We start from the raw sequence: 16,518 nt of genomic DNA, 5'->3' as shown, positions 1-16,518 counted from the left end.
CCGGTGCATGATTAATGGTTATTCTTGATGTATTATTGTTTAGTTAATCATCAAGTATTTATTTGTTTTAATTTCTTTTAAGAATTAAAGAATTAATATTAATAATTAAATTATCCTTAGTTTAAGATTTTAAATGCAAACTTGTTACTTGCTGTTGTATTATTGTAATTTTAAGAAGAAAAGTTATAAATATTAAAATAAGACTCGTAAATGATAATTGATATTTATGATACTTGAGAACTATTAAGATTTCAAATATAAATTTACAAATTGTTGTTGAATTCTTGTGATTTTAAAAAGAAAAGTTATGAATTTTGTAACATCCCAATTTAAATTTTAATAGTTAATTTGGATTAATAAAAATTTTAAAAAAATAATATTTAGAGGTAAGAAAATTAGTAAGAGATGATTATTAAATCTAACTTATGATATAATTCTAAAAAAAATTAAAAAATAATTAAAAAAATAAAAATATATTATTAAATTATTATTATAATAAAAAAAGGAAAAGGTATTAAAAAAAAAGGGGGTAAGAAGAAGAAGAACAAAATTGCTTTCGGCCACCGCACAACAATCATTATGTATATAATAATAATAAAAAAAAGGAGAGAGCGAAAAGAAGAAATAATTAAAAAAAATGTGAGACTCACTGAATTTTTATAAAAACTCACCTGTTCCTTCGTTTCTTCATTCATTCCTTCGTACGCGCTGAGGCAAAGAAAACGCGAGTTGCCTGTGCGAAATATCTAAATTTTTAAGGTAAGAGATTTTAATAGGATATTTAGAGCGTGATCTTAAGCTTTTCAAGACTAAGTAAGTGTTCTAAAAATTTTTCTTAGTCATCTTTCTTCTTTTGTTTCTGAGTTTGTAGTGGTAAAAAATTTAAGATCTGGAAGAGGGATGAATTTATGTTGAATAAATATGGTTTTTGAGGTTGTCAGTAGCATAATAAATGTTCTAGAGTATAAATTTGTTGATGATCTTTGAATTTGTGGCTTATGGATCAAATTCTAAACTAGTTCTGAAAATATATATTGATTTATTGAGGTTTAGATGATTATTTGGGATGAGAAATGAATTATTATGGTTATAGGATTATGATTCTAAGCTAGAGACTCAATTTTTAATTTTGGATATTTTAGGTACGAATTTATGAAATAAAAAGAAAATTTTGATAATAGAAATTAGTTTAGAAGTTGATTTTTAAATTATTAATGTTTATTGATAATTAAAAGAGGAGTTAAAAATTTTACTTAATAGTATTAACTATAGATTTGTATTAAGATTGAGATTAAGAATTATGTTATATTTTTAATTCTATTATTAGAATTATTTTATTAGTTTCAAAAATTGAAACCAATATTTATAAATAATATGTTATTTGTAGATTGTATTACTGGTGAAGATTGTGGTGAGAGAAAAATTTTAAGGAATAATTTATTAAAAAAGCCACAAGGTAACCATGCTTTTAATTTGTGATTAGTGTTACTTCATGTTAATTGGGTGATTATTGAGAAAATTATGAATTTTGTAATATTGCATAATTGTGCAATATTATTATGAATTTGTTTAATTATTGTGGGAGGTGTTGGGAGACTTGCTATTATTGTTGTATTTATGTGCCACGTGATACGCCCCTATTGGAGCTCAATAGCTTGTAAGGGCTCGGGCTAATCTACCTTTAGCCGGATAATTTAGCACCGAGTGAGGGCTACGACTCGAGGTTAATGGAGGGATATAAGGATGGTTGTTTGTGTGTATTGTAATATTTCTTATAATTGTTGGAATTATATTATTTTTAATTCTGACTTAGTAAGCACACACTTAACTGTTTGTATACACTATCATAAATTGGCTTTGGTTATTTGGACTTTTGAGTCTCATCATGTGGTTAACAATTTTCAAGAGAAGAGCCACGAGTGACACGTGGAGGAGTCCCAGAGGCTTAGTAGTATAGATCCACTGTCTCTTTTAGGTATTTAATTTATGATTTATAATGTGTTATATTGCCAATATTAGAGCTTTTTGTTTATTGTCAATTATATGAATATATAAATGTAATCATGCCTTTCAAACTATTTCTATTTTTGGTACAATTTGGATGACTGTAATTTTAATATTTGGTTTACTTTGGATTGGTTAAAATGGCATGATTATAAGGCTAAATAACTGGCTTGCGTTGAAAATTGACTAAATTGCTTATTTTACTTGTTGGGAGTATAAGGATGGACAAATGTGATTTAGTTTACTTGTTGGGAGTATAAGAATGGACAAATGTGATTTAGCCTAATGGCGTGTGGGAGGTAAAAATTTATCTAAAATGTTATAGTGTGTGAGTTGAAGCCAATTATAAAATATTTTATATTGAAATTATTGATATAAGAATGTGTTGGGTGGCTGTAACCCAACTATAGTTGAGTTAAATTATTTTTTTAAAAAAAATGGTGTGTTGCAAATTTTGAAACAAAACTTGTAAATGATAATTAACATTTAAACTAAGGATAATTTAATTATTTATATTAATTCTTTACAGAAAAATTTTTAAAGACTTTTTAATATTATAACATTTTAAGGAATTAAATTATCATTTTTATAATCTAAAGATTGTCATTTTCCCAATTAAAAAAGAGACACACACACATATATTTCCTCTCTCTCCCGGCGCATAATTAATGGTTATTCTTGATTTATTATTTAGTTAATCATCAAGTATTTATTTGTTTTGATTGCTTGTTTATTGAAAATTTTAAATTTAAAAATATTTTGAATTTATTTTGATAAGTTGCTCAAATTAACTTTTTATATAATCAATTTTTTTAAAATTGCTTTTTTGTATACTTTATTATTTTAAAGTAAAATTCTTATTTTTATAAAAATATATATTATTTTTCTTTTTTATCCTTGTTCTAATATATGTTGAGTGGAAACAAAATATCATAAATTCATGACAGATACGTCTATATTAATAATTACAAGAGGTAAAATAAAAGATTTCTTTATAAATACTAAGTTGCTTATATTTGAATTAAGATTAGTTAAGAGAAAATGCTTATATTTTGGATTGGAGAAAATATGTCTGAAATATTTATTATAGATCATGATGTCACAATTAAGCTAATTAACACAGATCTCCCCACCTAATTGGATGACTCACAGGTTCTGATCTTGGCACAGTATGGGTATATTCCTTCTCCGTTGTTATTCACATACTATATATATATATATATATATATAAAATTTGATACGCGTGTTTGCAATTGTTATACCAATTTATAATAAAGATCACTTGATGAAGAATATAACAGTAAATCCTTATACTTTAATTGCTTTGTTTTTAGTTCATATTATTTTATTTTGTTGTTTTTAGTTCTTTTAGTCTAATCCGTCTCCATGTTAATACTTATAATTTTAAAATACAATGATCATGGTCTGGCTAACGCTGATAGAGTTAATTTTACCTCTTAGGTCATGTTTGCTCATTAGAATATAATGAAATATAATGAATTAAAAAAATTAAAATAAAAATAAATTTAATTACCTTTTCTCTCATGATAAATATAATAAAATTTATTAATATATACTACAAATGTAAAAATTATCACACTCTTTAAAAATATCATAAATCATAATTTCAAACCTTATAAATTAAATTAACCTTCTTTATAAATATGCTTACTTATTCTCTTTTGTCATCTTATTTTTTATTTTTGTTTATATTTATATTTGACTTAAGCAAATCGCGGGGAGACAAAGGTAAGCACAACTGAAGTAGAGAAAGTATTTTTCCAAAAATCTCGATCATCAGAAAATGAAGAGTACATGTCAGCAAAATTAACCCGTCAATGTCAAATTATGGTCCTTATGTACATATTTAAAATTATAGGAATAAGTGTTACATGCAGATCGAACTAAAAAACAAAATACATAGAATTAATGTACCCATTTCATTTTAAATTATTAAATACTTTTAAAAAATATTTAACGTTTCAAAATATAAAAATTTTTAATAAAAATAAAGTTTCATTAACGATACTTTTTTAATATAACTCTTTCCATATATTATCTTTTTTTAATAATTTTTTATCAATGGAGTATTAAATAAAAAATATTTTTAAAAGTCTATATTTTTATCTTTAAAAAATAAAGTTATAAAATGAATTTAATAAATTTTAATAATATATAATATTTTATTTATAAATATCTTATAATTTGAGATGGATGAAAGAATATTTTATCAAAATTTTATTAAAACAACTGCCAACAGTACCTGGTTCTTTACTGATTCATTAAATTACCATGTGGTAAAAAGATTTGATTGCATTAATGAAGAGACATTTGACAACATAAAAGCCTTGATCTTTGACAGCTCCTGGGTTTCTCCAATCGATGATGGGGAGTTTGGAAGATCAACAATTTTGTCACGCATGAAATTAAAGAACAAGGAAAGAACCAGTTCCTTGTTCGAGACAATGGAGCCAATGGTGGAGAGAGCGAGGACAAGTAAGGGCTGCGGCCCTCCCAATTTTTAATTTTTTTATGTTATCTAACTGTTATATAGTTTTAACATTCTTAAAATTTATGAAAACTTTGTAATATATATACTTTTTAATTTTAATCTTTTTATTTTTAAATTCTGACTCTACCCTTGCATGGAACATCTTAAGTGAGCAACCTTAGAGCCACCGTAGGATTTCACGAACTCATAATCGGTCACGCCATGCATGTCTGCAAATTTGTTCAGCTTCATCTTATTGTTAATGTTAAGGCTTGTCCATCTAAGTTCACCTTGTGAACAAACATGCTATATAATAATTCACGTTCTGCTTCAACACGCAGAATTGAATCGCTAGCTTCTACTTCTCCCCCAGCTGGTCACGTGGTCGACAGCAACGTGTGCACGCTCCTCCATTTCTCGTACAAATCCCGCAAACCTACCTCCGAACCATTCTAAGTATTTCTCTTGGAATTCCAAGAAACAGTGAATAACTTTTAAAACTGGACTTGGTCTTGGTTTCTTTTCATTGCGCCTCTGCTGTAAATTTAAATAATACAAATTAAATTTTGCTTATATATATATATATATATTTATCTGTACTTTTTAAAAATGATTAGACCTAAATCATTAAATTCAATCAAACTCATTCAGCTGATCCTGAATTACCAACTCGAACTATTGCCTCTTCCCCAATGTTGAGTATTTTAAGTGAATCATCAAATATCAATGTATTCGTAACATTTGCAGAATAACTAATATTTGTAGGAAATCACATTGTTTATAAATCCTAAACACCGCAACTTATCTGCACAGAGCCTATTCTAATTATTATTAATCAAGTTACTGGCAGTGGCAAGTCCTCTTTTACTTTATTCTTTATGCCAGTTTTCAGGAACTTGCTTTCAATTCAAATGTTAAAAGGTACAGTTTTTTTTTTTAAAATATTTCTAATGTCAAAATTTCAATAAAAATAAGATATCCGAAAAGGATAAAGTTAATCATCCAATATTAAACTGTAACAACAGTCAAAAATAATAGGAGAGGAACATCAGGCTTCAACAACACTACATGAACGTTGGTCATCTGTTAATGAAAGCTGAGTCCTTTCTGAGGGTGCCAAAGCAGTTTTTATGCCTCTGAGCTAACCCAAACATGCCCAAAGAGCCTCCAGTGTGAAGCATCACCACCTCTGAACCTCCCTTAGCTTCTTCGTTACACAGACACGTAGCCATTTCCCAAGCAGCCAGAGTGTATACAGGATCCACCAGAATCCCAGTTTGTTGTGCAATTTGCTGGCATGCTTCTATTTCCCCTTCCAAAACTCTTCCAAATCTATAGGATTTGCAAGTGTGCATGCATGGTAAACAGTAAATTGTTACAAACTAACAAGAAAATGTTAGAGATCAAACTGGGTGTGGACATACAGTCTACAACTACAGTGTTTAAGTTGCAATTGTACATGGTCTCAGATTCTACATATTATCATAAAAGTAATTGGATAATGTGGAATTGCTAAGCTTTTTCTATTATTTTTATTTGGAGTCACCAGTAAATAACCTCTTAAGGACATTGTAGCACATTCTCCTTTAACTCTAAGGATACTATTGTAAGCCCCCTATGTTCTAACTTAGGAATCCTTTCTGTCGTGCGAAGAATTCAAACATATTCATTCAAGATAATAACGTCACTCTGCCATTGTTTTCTAATTTTACAATATACTCATCTAATTCCTATTATAAGACACCCCCAGATATCTCATCAGAACTAAAAAAAAGTAGTTAAGTTATTAACTTTGTTTGAAAATAAAATAAATTTCTAATTTTACTCTTATTTAGATATTTTACTCTTATTTGCATTACATTTTCTCTTATAGTTAATGAATTTAAATAAAGATAATATTGAAAAAAATGTAATCAATACCTCATAGTGTGCTTTACATTAAGGACCAAAAAAATGTTTCTAGAAAGTGCTACATGATAGGGACAGGGGGGAGTGCGCATTGCACAGAACCCCAAATAGCAAGCCATACTTTCGTAATTTACAAATAGTGCAACTTCCTATAAATTGATTAGATACATAAATAGATTCAAATTTCAAAGAATAATTGAGAGAAGAGAAATTGGTGTAAAGAAGAAAAATGAACCTGATACGTAATCACACTATTTTGTGTTACTCTTTCTGAATACATAGCTACATGACTAGAAAGGATGTTAACTTCTAGGCTAGTGAATGTTTACCTCTTAATTCCTCAGTTTCAACTTTTTCATTTTATCAGATATTGAATTTGACTCTTACAGCCTCCAGTAAAAAAAAATTTGACAACCACCATAGCTTAGCTTCTAAAGTTTCACTGTCCGGTGATGGATTTCTGTTAATTACCGTATATTAGCCATTTCACTGATTGAATTACAGAATCTGCAATTTAATTTGTGGCATTCTCAGGCAAAAGCAACCAAGAAGCAACGCTACAAGGGTATAAAACAATTGAAAATTGGCGTATCACTACACAGAATGATCTTTTGAAACGCCATCATCAGTGTTATCTTTATGGAAAATCTTCTATTTGAGATGCTTCTTTTGCTGACTACTGGTTTGCATAGAAGAGCATACTAAGACATTACTTGGCAGAAATGCTTGACAGAGACCACCAACATTAAGATAATAGCAGAGAAGTCTATCACACTTACTTTCTTGGACGGGATCGTTCCACCCAGCGCACAACTCTGGAATCCTCTTTGTTCACAATGTGATCAATAAACGGAACATTAAAATGCTTCTTAAATTCAGAAATTAATCGCTCTTCCTTTTCTCGGTATACATCAATTGTCTCAGCCAGCATGACTGCATAGACCTCCCATGGGAGTCTGTGGAAGCAAAAATAGAGATTATATTACAATGAATCTTGTCAAATTATTCAAAAATATTCCCTTCAAATAAAATGGCATGCTATACAAGCCAAAACACACCCCAAACATAGGGCAGCAAGTCCTAAACCAATAGCTGTTGTCCCAGTGCCAGCATCTACAACAAATTTCAAGGCCCTTCTTCCAAGTAAATGATTACCCTGACAAGTATTGCACTAGCCGAATAACACCTCCACAAGAAAAGAACAAGTTATTGCAGCAAGCATCAAATTTTATCAAACCTTGGTAACAGTAACACCACTATAACATCTATTTCTAATGTTATATTATATAGAATAATAAAAATGCACTTTATCAGGTAATTATGTGAAAATGTAAGATGTTTAACACAATCACTACAATTCTCCATGAAAATTATACTGACATTGATTGTTAATAAGTACGATCAACAACTGAACCACGCAAATGTACATATTCAAATCTATTTCACTTTCTCCAGTAACCATTTTATTTATTAGGGTACATTACTTTATGAGATACTCTTAAATCATGCAGTCTTTCCCTTAGTTTTGAAAAAAGTACACTTCCCTCTTTTGAAATTAAAAAAATGTACTACATTGGCCTCTTCTGCAATAAAAACTAAGCTACAATCACACTTATGTTGACAAAAACAGTAAACACTCTTACATTTATAAATAGAAAAGTTGAGTATCAAGACACGGCATCTAACCAGTTCATGGGACCCACTTTTTTTACCTACTGTTGTTATTTAAAACATTCCCTATGTATTTCAGGGTCCCCGTGCATTTAAACAAGGCTTCCCCATAGTCAAATATGCATTCGATCATAACAGAGAAGAAAATTGAGCAATGTAGGCATTTCTTAAGTGAGGCAATAGTAATTTACCCTATTTACCACTAGTAAAATCAATCAATTAAAATAGTAAAAGAAAAAAGAAAAGTTTTACATCAAGGCATATGCATAGCGGTAATGGGAACTTGAATTTGGCTTAATGCAGGTTCCATCTAAATGTTTACCTAATGAAAAAGAAAATGGTATGAAAATATGCATGCCTACATGCAGAGAAAGTGTTTTATTGACACAACCAGCTCCCATTATTACCTAGTAGAGCTACAGAATCAGCTGCACCTTCATTAATTATTAAAATCTTTCTCAGATTGTTTCCAGCATTTCTACTTGCATCCTTTCCTGCTAATGTTGGAGAAGTAGACAATCCAGCTGTTGAAGCTTCAACGATATCACCAAACCATACTACAGAATCATCTTTACCAGCCACCAACTTGGCATGGCTCTTCAGCATCTCTTCACGGTTGGCATAAATAGATCTCGGAACATATGTCACATTTCCATATATTGTAGACATCAAGTTATAGCCAGTCAAGATTTCAGGTTGCTCTCCTCGTAAAAGCAAATGTGATTTGATTCCTCTCTCAGCACACAGAGCAGCTGCAAGATATGCAAATCATGATTAGGAATTATCCTTGTAGTGTCTGCTCCATCCAAAATTTAAATTCTTGAAGTTCCAAATATTTCGTAAGATTTTATGCCATAGCCATACAAATCACCTACCTACAGCAGCTGTGTGAGCACTCTGACAGCCTCCACATGTGACCTAGAAAATGTGTCGGTTGAGTAGTTGATCTTGGATTGGTCAAAAAAGGGTTCAATCTTGGAATTCTCCATGTCAAGAACTTGCAAGGCTGAATATATTGTACAAGTAATAGGCCAAACAGGTTGGGAATGTGAACAACCCAAAAAGACAGGGTCAACACCCAGTATGACCATACCAAAGAAATATCTGATTTATCTATTCACTAATTAATCATCTGATTTAATATGTATAGAATATTTGTAATAACTAACATTCTAAACCACCTTTCTAAGAGAGATCAAGAAGATCCAAACTGTGCTTGATGTTGCCCTTTCAAATTCTCAGCAAATACTAAAGTATTCAAAAAATTATCAAATATGAATAATATGATGCAATCATGCAATCAATAAAAGAGAGAGAGGGTAATAATATTTATTTGGAAAAATTCCCTCGTAGAAGCCAAGCCAACAAAGTAAACTCTACCCAAAAAAATAGTCAAAAAACGATCAAAGAAAAGCATTTCAAGATACTTTACTACTTTGAAGGACAACCTCACCACATCTGTCACGAAACAATCTTCAAGCAGAGGAAGTACTCCATCTAGTTTTCTTGCTTTATTGCCATTTATTAATGGGTGCAACAAATCATCCCGCACGACATAGATGTATCGATCTTCTTCATACATCTCCCTTGAGTCATCATTGAAAGATGGATTAGTGTGTAAAAAGATACTACAATCATGTGATTTGTCTCTCTGTATTACTTGGTGTACTTTTGTTTCAGGGCTGAGCAAAGTCCATTTCCTGCTGAGCAATTTTCCCACGAACTCTTCATTCCAGGGTTTCAGTTTTGAAAAGACCTACTAATGAGGTAAAATATGATTAATAAAACTTGCAAAAGCATGTTCATCCATCTTGACATGGAATAAAAGACTGGAGAAACAGATAAAATGAAAATCTAAATATGTACTGAAAAAAAATTCATAACATGCAACGAAAGCATATATTGAGGTAAGTAAGTATTTGCCGCAATATAGAGTTAAAGTACCACAGAGAACAAACATAAAGCAATCAAAGCATAACATTTCGGACAGGACACACTGTTAGGGGAGAGACGGGGAGAAGAAGAGACAATTCCCTCAAGTTATAATATTTTGAAACCATAGAGCTCCGTGGCACTTCTAATGGCGTAGGATTCTACTTCAAACTACGCTTCAGAGGGTTTTTCTCAGCCTTTTATCATTATCTTTCGCAGCTAGACTAAACCTTTTACAATGAACTGGAGAAATTCACCTGATAGGCCAAAAGAAGCAATGATGATCAGGCCTACTTTAAATTCCAGCAATGCTCGATTGGCATAGCCTTTCACCTACCTCTTATTGGGAGATTTCCCGAAACGACATACCAAAGAACATGAACTTATATCAAAACCAAATGTGGGAAACACGATTTGCAGTACCTGAAGATTGCCGGAATAAATTCCGATTCTCATGGCCGCTGCGACGCTCTTAACGGTCCTGACCTTGAAGCTTCATAGTTCACACTTCACAGCCCCACACACCACGATGATAAGGAAGGAGATCCTCTACTCATCCTTTGTCTCCTTTTCTTCTCCTCATCTTTATCTCCACCTTTGATTAAAAGAATGAAGGGCTCAGATTAAATTATTTTAAAAATCAATCATCATAATATTATATTAAAAATAAATAAATAATATTAAATTATTAAAATTTAATTTACATAGTATAACTGCAATAAAATAAATAAAAAATTTAATTTAAAAAAAATTAATAACATTGTAGAACTGTAAATTAAATTTTAATAGTTTAAATTTATTTTTTTATGATAATTATTTTATAAAATAAAAAAATTTGGACCATTCATTTTGCTGTTTAAGGGTGGAGATGAGGATGAGGAGAAGAAAAAGAGAAGAGGCAGGAGAGGATAGGGACCTGATGATAATGGAAATTGTAAATCCAGGTGGTTGAAATGGGAAACCGAACCTGCGCTAAAATATTTATGAAATTATAAAAGCAAAAAAGAAAAAAAAAACATACCCTTAAAATAATATGATAATTATAGTTTAGTTTTTAGTAAACGTTATATTTTAATTTTTTGTAACAAAATGATATATGTCAATAGATTATAATTTATTTTGAACAACTATTGTATGCTAGGAAATTATTTTTTTAATTGAGTTATTCATTAAAAATTTAATTGAATAAACACAGACTATGTTTTTTTTAACAAATTTATTTATCAACAGTTAAAGTAATATTTTTAAAAAAGTAATTATTTTTAGTTCATTTATCAATCATAAACTTATAAAAGAAGAGGTAATCATTTTATATTTTATTTTAATTAATAGTTTAACTAAAATAATCATTTTCTATATAATAATAAATGATTTTTACTATTTGTTTTTGTCTCAAACAAAATTCACAAATAAGAAATGTTAGTGTTTATTTTTTTTTTTTTAGTCACTTAACAGTCATTGATGCCCCTTTGACAAATGACAAACTGGCCGGTGGTGATAACCATTACTTGGAAATCTTTGATTCGGTTAGGAATAGGAGGTTAGGACTAGCAGAGGATAAAGCATGAGATAAGATAACTATGAGAAAAAGGAATTTTCCATTGGCACAACTAAAGGGTTTTTCATTCGTCCCTCTTTTCTTTTACTCCCTTTATTTAAAAATATAAAATATTTTTAATTAAATATTATTTTTTAATAAAATAATTATCTATTTTTTAACTAACTATATTTTTTTATATTTACTCATATTAAACACTCTATAATAAATATAAATTTATTATTAATAGGAGCACTTTTGAAAAAAAAGGCAATGATTACACCTTAAAAGGTTAAAAATGCCTTATATTTTTAAATATCTAACTCTTAAAAAATATCTTATGTTTTTTAATAAAGAGAATAATTTTTATGAAAAAACATTTGTGCAAATATTTAAAAAAACTCGCCTTTTAGAGTTTACTCATGCTAACTATAGCATGATGTCGGAATCTCAATTTACATTAGGTTGAACCTCAAAGAAGCTAAGCTTGTCATCACTGCAATCCAAGATAGAGTGTGTTCATGAATATGAGCTGCTACTCCTTCGCAACCAATTCGATTCATTATTGGAACTATTTTAGCAGCAAGTGGTGATGTAGTTCACTTCTATCAATGGCATAGGTAGCAACTCCTCTGTAGCCAAAAACCTTGTTGATAAAATTATGTTTTTTTGTAACATTCCAACTTTACTAATCAAAAAAATATTTAACCAAGTACCACAATAATAAAAAAATTTAAATCAAATAAAAAATAATAATTACTATGATATCAGAGTTTAAAACAAATTCTTAAATTTATTTTTAAAAAATAACTATGGTAGAAAATAGTTAATAATCTATATTTCAATGGCATAGGTAGCAACTCCTCTATAGCAAAAGACCGTGTTAATAGAGCTATATTTTTTGTAACATCCCAACCTTACTAACTGAAAAATATTTAACCAAGTATCATGGTAATAAAAAAAAATTTAGACCAAATAAAAATAATTAATATGGTATGAGAATTTAAAATAAGTTCACAATTTTATTTTTAAAAGATAACTAAGGTAAAAAATAATTAATAATCTATATTTCAATGGCATATGTAGCTACTCTTGTGTAGCAAAAGACCTTGTTAAAATTTGGCCAAAAAAAAAAAAGAGACGTTGTTAATAGAGTTATGTTCTTCATACCACCCCAACCTTATTAATTGAAAATTATTTAACCAAGTAGGATAGTAATAAAAAATTTAAAACCAAATAAAAATAATTACCACAATATCAGAGTTTAAAACAAATCCTCAAATTTATTTTTAAAATGTAATCATGATAAAAAATAGTTAATAATCTAAGATTCAATGGCATATGTAGCAACTCTTCTGTAGCCAAAGACCTTGTTGATAGAGCTATGTTCTTTATAACATCCCAACTTTATTAATCAAAAAATATTTAATCAAATATCAAAGTAATAAAAAATATTAAACCAAATAAAAATAATTATTCTGGTATCAGAGTTTAAAAAAATTCTCAAATTTATTTTTAAAATGTAATTATGATAATAAAATAGTTAATAATCTAAATTTCAGCGGCATAAGTGAGAGTGTATGTCGCTTACACTCTAAAATAGTTAAATTAACACTAACATAGTATTAGTGGTAACTTAGGTCATTTTTCACTAAAGAGGCTAACTAAGGTTAATTAAGGCTAAACTAGTGAACTAAACTAATCAAGAGTTGATTGATTTTAGCTAATTAAACTAAGTGGACAGATTTAATTAAAAACTTGATTAACTAGTGAAATAGAAATGGGAGTATTTTAACCCTTTATAAGGTGGAGTCCTAAGAGTTGTGGGATGCTAGATTCTTTGTCTACTCTTTTTAATTAGGCTTAAGTTAATTTTAACTCTCTTAATCAACCCCTTACACAATTTTATATGTGTGTGTCTTCCTAACTAATTTAATTAATCAAGTCCTTGCACAATTTTATATAAGTCTCTAATTAATTCTTTAATTAAGTACAAAGTGATAAAAATTCTCCTTGGGTTCTCTTTATGTGCAACTTGGCCGATGGTATGTCTAATGCATGAATTTACATACAATGCATTTTATCAAACACTAACCAAACACATTTATGTATAGCCAATGTAAGGCACATTTAACACACGTAAAACATATATTTATATGAATTATAATGTATTAGAGAAAATTTTTAGAAACTACACAAAGGGAAATCAAGTGAAAAAAACACTAAATCAACAAGTTAAATACCAATTTTGGTCAATAAAAAACAAGATATAATAATGCTCCTAATTTTAAGAACAAAATTACATCAACTTAGGTTTAATGGAGAGTGGCTATAACCCTTAACTTTTCTTGAGGCACTTCAAGACTCCTCTAGCATCCTTCCCTCTTAGACTCCTTGTAGATTTAGCCTTTAGTCATCTTGAAACTCATTTGAGCACAATCCTTTTACCATGGCTGAACCATACTCATGAACACCTTGAGGATTTTGAAGCCAAACCAAGAAAATGAAGCTTGAGGTTTGAAGAGTGAGGTGGAAGAAAAAGAATGGTGGAGTTTGGATTGAAATTTTGATGGTTGGATCATGAGATATAAAGGAGAGAAGATGAGATGAAGATGAAGAACATGGCAAATAATGGAGAGAGAATGGAGAAGGGTGGAGGCTGAAAATTAAGAGTGAATGGAAGAATGAATGTTGAAAATATAATTAGGATAGTTTGATTCAAGTTTAGGGTGAATGAGTCCAATTCTAGTGTTAAGAAAATGGATAAAAATGAGTTAGGATAACTTTATTATTTACTATGGTAAAATGGACAAAAATTCAGATGAAAGTGGTCTGAAAATTAAATTAAATAAAGTTAAATGTAATGGGAAATTAAGAGAGAGAGTGAGTAGATTCAAATTATGGTGCAATGTGTGTAAGATCATGCAACACTTGTATTTTCACCCCAAAACTCAAGTGTTTTACCTCTTGACTGATCTATTATTCCAATCCAGTGGTCTTCATATTTCAAATTCAAGATGTATAATTTTACACAAATAAATGTGACACACAAGATTAAAGTTCAAAAAATATGAATAATAATTGCATTTTCAATTAAAATTAATTTTTAAATATGTGGCATAATGCAATTAAATAATAAAAGTTAATTATGACATCATAAAAGAGCCTTGGGGCGTGCCAAATAGCTTAAAAATTGTAAGCTCACACATGCACAAAAATAACCTAGCTTAAATGCAAGAAAACAAATTAATCCGAAACTTTGATTTTTCAACATTGTCAACTTGTAAATTAATTATTCTCAAAAATTAAAAAGAGTTTGAGAAATCTAATTAGATCATTGTTCTTCTAGACTAAAAATGCATCTTGATTAATTTTCTCAAAAGTCTAATTTTATGACCAAAATGCTCTTAATACATAGAATCCTACATTTAGGCTATTTCTCACAATTAATGCAATAAGTGTGCAATTTAGATAAATATAACATGATTTTTGGTCAATAATAATAAGAAAATGTGTGTAATAAATGTGAGTTATCAATAGGTAGTAACTCTTCTGTAGCCAAAGACATTGTTGATAGAGGTATGTTCTTTTAACATCCCAACTTTACTAACCAAAAAATATTTAACCAAGTCCCGTAGTGATAAAAAAAATAAACCAAATAAAAATAATGACCATGGTATTAGGATTTAAAATAAATTCTCAAATTTATGTTTAAAAAGTAACCATGGTGAAAAATAGTTAATAATCTAAATTCCAAAGAGCTGTCATGATTATAAAAAGACTCACATAATAAATAGATATTTAAAAACTAATCTTGAAAGAAATTGATTAAACTAGTTATAAAGAATTATTATGATAATAAAAGTTTATGGTTAATATTTAATCATTAGTTAATAAATCACAAATTTTTAAAAAAGGGTAGCCATTTTTCATTTTATTTTAATCAATAGTTTAACCAAAGTAATCATTTCCAAACATATAATAATAAATGATTTTTTACTCCTTCTATCTCAAATTATAAGACATTTTTAGATAAAATTTTATATACTAATAAAACTCATTAAATATACTTTACAACTTTACTTTTTCGAAATAAAAATATAAACTTTCAAGAATGCCCTTCATTTAATACTCCATTGATAAAAGAATATTGAAGAGAAAAAATATATGAGAAGTGTAATATTAAAAAAATATTATTAATAAAACCTTATTTTTATCAAATTTTTTTATATTTTTGAATACTAAATCTTTTTTAAAAGTGTTTTATAATTTAAGATAGAGGAAGAATTTATTTTGGATTGATAAACAAAATTCATGAAAAGGAAACAACAGCATTCATTTTTTAGTCACTTAATCAAAATAATTGTTAAATGTGTAACAGTCGTTGATACTCTTTTAATAAATGACAAACTGATGGCCGATCATGATAAAACGTTACTTGGAGGTCTTCAATTAGGTTAGGAATAGGAGAAGATTTATGAAGCATCGATGGTTTAAATTGTCTCACATATCCATACTATTATCGTATATGATATCAATACTCACCATTATTTTTTCAATATGTACTCATAAAATATCAAAATATTTTTTTAGTTTAAATTTTTAATACATATTTTTTACTTTTAAATTATGAGTTGATACTTCAAAACTGATACTTCAAGGAAGACTGTGATGTTAAAGACATTATTTATCCAAATAAAAAATTTTAAAAGAAAATAGAAGAATATAAAGTACACATTTTATCCAAATAAAAAATTCTTATATAATAATAAAGTTATGAATACAATAAATACATTAAAAATTGCAAAAGAAGAAAATAGAAAAATTGTTGAACAAAGATTATTAAACAATTATAGTGATAATCCTTTAACTCATTGAAAAAAATCAAAACCTTTAACAAAAATAGAATTAAAAGATACACACACATTGGATTTTGGATTATCATGGGTGCCACCTTGAAGCCTTGTTGGATGTA

General features: G+C 28.6%; 1 protein-coding gene across 1 annotated transcript; it reads right to left on the bottom strand.

Moving 5' to 3' along the window:
- Positions 1-5,480: 5,480 nt before the first annotated feature.
- On the bottom strand, positions 5,481-10,535 carry LOC129309860 (D-cysteine desulfhydrase 2, mitochondrial). The gene is given in 8 exon segments (XM_054951607.1): positions 5,481-5,827; positions 7,183-7,359; positions 7,462-7,559; positions 7,561-7,589; positions 8,482-8,826; positions 8,950-8,992; positions 9,528-9,830; positions 10,430-10,535. Coding segments are annotated over 8 exon segments (1,281 nt in total). The 5' UTR covers positions 10,463-10,535; the 3' UTR covers positions 5,481-5,574.
- Between the last annotated feature and the right edge of the window lie 5,983 nt (positions 10,536-16,518).

This window comes from Prosopis cineraria, unplaced genomic scaffold (genome assembly GCF_029017545.1).
Source record: "Prosopis cineraria cultivar Desert tree isolate PC_DT_omini unplaced genomic scaffold, ASM2901754v1 PC4, whole genome shotgun sequence".
Lineage (NCBI taxonomy): Eukaryota > Viridiplantae > Streptophyta > Magnoliopsida > Fabales > Fabaceae > Prosopis > Prosopis cineraria.
Note: the sequence above shows the minus strand (reverse complement) of the source record. Positions and strands in the feature narration are given on the sequence as shown.